Here is a 1,705-nt window from a genome sequence, read left to right as displayed (position 1 = left end):
GACGTGGGGACGCTCCGGCGGAAGTGACGCTTAGGGGAAGGGCCAGAAGTAACGGAGACGGCCGGAAGTGCCGGCGCGATGGCGGAGGTGGAGGTGGCGGGGAGCGGGGCTGGGGGTAGCCCCGAGGCCGGCAGCGGTAGCGGGTGGCGGCGTCCTCACGGGCCGCTCCAGCGGTACTACGGCCCGTCCGCGGCGGAGGCGATGGAGGCAGCCCCGGACCCCACCGACATCAACGGGCCCCACTTCGACCCGGAAGTTTTCCTTACGAAGGTGACCTTTGACCCCACAGCGACCTCACACACCACCACCACCACCCCCCCCCGCGGGAGCCCCCCAGGTCGTGGTGGAGACCCAGGCCGCAGACACCCCCCCACCCCCGAGAGGGAGCTCCGGGGACCCCCGGGTCGGCCCCAGGGACCCTGCAGGGCCCCCCGAAGGGGGCGGTGGGAGCCCTGTGGGACCCCCTGAAAAGGTCCCTGGCGCCCCTTAAAGGGGTCCTTGGGCGCGCCCCGTGGACCCGGCCAGAGGGACTCTGCAGGGCCCCCGAAGGACCCCCAGGCCACCCCCAGGAACCTAAGGGGACCCCACAAAGGGACCCTGCGGGGACCCTGTAGATATTCTTCCATAGACACTCTTCAGGATACCGTGTGTTTCTCTATGAGGACAGTATTGGGCCCCTCTGAGTGGTTGGGAGGGCCAGGGGCAGTTAGGGCGCCTGGGGGGGCAGGTGAGGATCCCAGGAAGGCTTCAGAGGGCAGAAGGAGACTTCTGGGGGACATTTCCAGATCCCAGAAGGGAGCCGGGGCAGGGGGGCATTTAGGGGCCTGGGGGGCAGTTAGGGCTCCCCAGGTGGTAGTTAGGGCTCTGAGGGGGGTAGTTAGGGGTTTGGGGGGGCAGCTGAGGATCCCAGAAGGGCTACAGAGGGCAGTTAGGGCCCCAGGGGGCCAGTTGAGGACCCCAGGGGGACAATTGGAGGCTGCAGGGGGTAAATTGGAGGACCGCAGAGGGTAGTGGGGCCCCACGGCGGGGAAGTGGGGTTGGGGGGCAGTTGTGCAGTGTTGCCCCCTCCAGGTGCGCAGCGAATGCCCCCTGGGGCAGTTGTTGGCCCGTGAGGCCGCGCTGGGGCGGGAGATCCGCGCCCTCGACAGTGACATGCAGACGCTGCTCTACGAGAACTACAACAAGTTCATTTCCGCTACTGGTGAGCACCCAGCAGGAGAAACCCAGGCATCCGGGAGGGACTGGGGGGGGGGCCCTGGGCAGCCGAGGGACCCAAGTGTTTGGTTCCTTCTCCCCAGACACCATCCGAAAGATGAAGGTCGACTTCCGACGCATGGAGGCAGAGATGGATGATTTGGCTGCCAACATGGCTGCCATCAGCACCTCCAGTGCCCGTGTCAGCGCAGCGCTGCAGGACCGGCACCGCCGTGGTGCCCAGCTTGCCGGTACGGAGTCGGGGGGACCCCAGGAGGCAGATCTGGTGGGTTGGGGTCAGATCTTGGGGTTGGGGAAGGCCTTGGGAGTTAAACCTTTGGGCTTGGGGGGGCAGATCTGGGGGCTGAGGGGACCCTAGGGGTCAGATGTTGTAGGTGGGGGTAGATTGAAGGGGACTGGGGGGACCTCGGGGGACAGATCTGGGGGTTATGTGGCAGAACTGGGCGGTTGGAGGGCAGATAATGGACGGGAGGGCTGAGGGGCCTATCCA

The 1,705-nt window shown here is 66.7% G+C and overlaps 1 protein-coding gene across 3 annotated transcripts in view; it reads left to right on the top strand.

The window, feature by feature from the left end:
* The first annotated feature begins 78 nt into the window (after positions 1–78).
* The window catches only part of VPS51 (vacuolar protein sorting 51 homolog (S. cerevisiae)), an 8,873-nt gene continuing 7,246 nt past the window's right edge, over positions 79–1,705 (top strand). For 2 of the 3 annotated variants that reach the window (XM_010568038.1, XM_010568036.1), the window contains exons 1-3: positions 133–270; positions 1,072–1,201; positions 1,299–1,445. In XM_010568038.1, coding sequence (XP_010566340.1) covers positions 202–270; positions 1,072–1,201; positions 1,299–1,445 — 346 coding nt within the window. In that variant the 5' untranslated portion in view covers positions 133–201. Of the gene's footprint in view, positions 271–1,071; positions 1,202–1,298; positions 1,446–1,705 lie in introns of all 3 variants that reach the window. The other variant, XM_010568037.1, reaches the window with a different exon arrangement.

This window comes from Haliaeetus leucocephalus, unplaced genomic scaffold (genome assembly GCF_000737465.1).
Source record: "Haliaeetus leucocephalus isolate CR32 unplaced genomic scaffold, Haliaeetus_leucocephalus-4.0 Scaffold236, whole genome shotgun sequence".
NCBI lineage: Eukaryota > Metazoa > Chordata > Aves > Accipitriformes > Accipitridae > Haliaeetus > Haliaeetus leucocephalus.
Note: the sequence above shows the minus strand (reverse complement) of the source record. Positions and strands in the feature narration are given on the sequence as shown.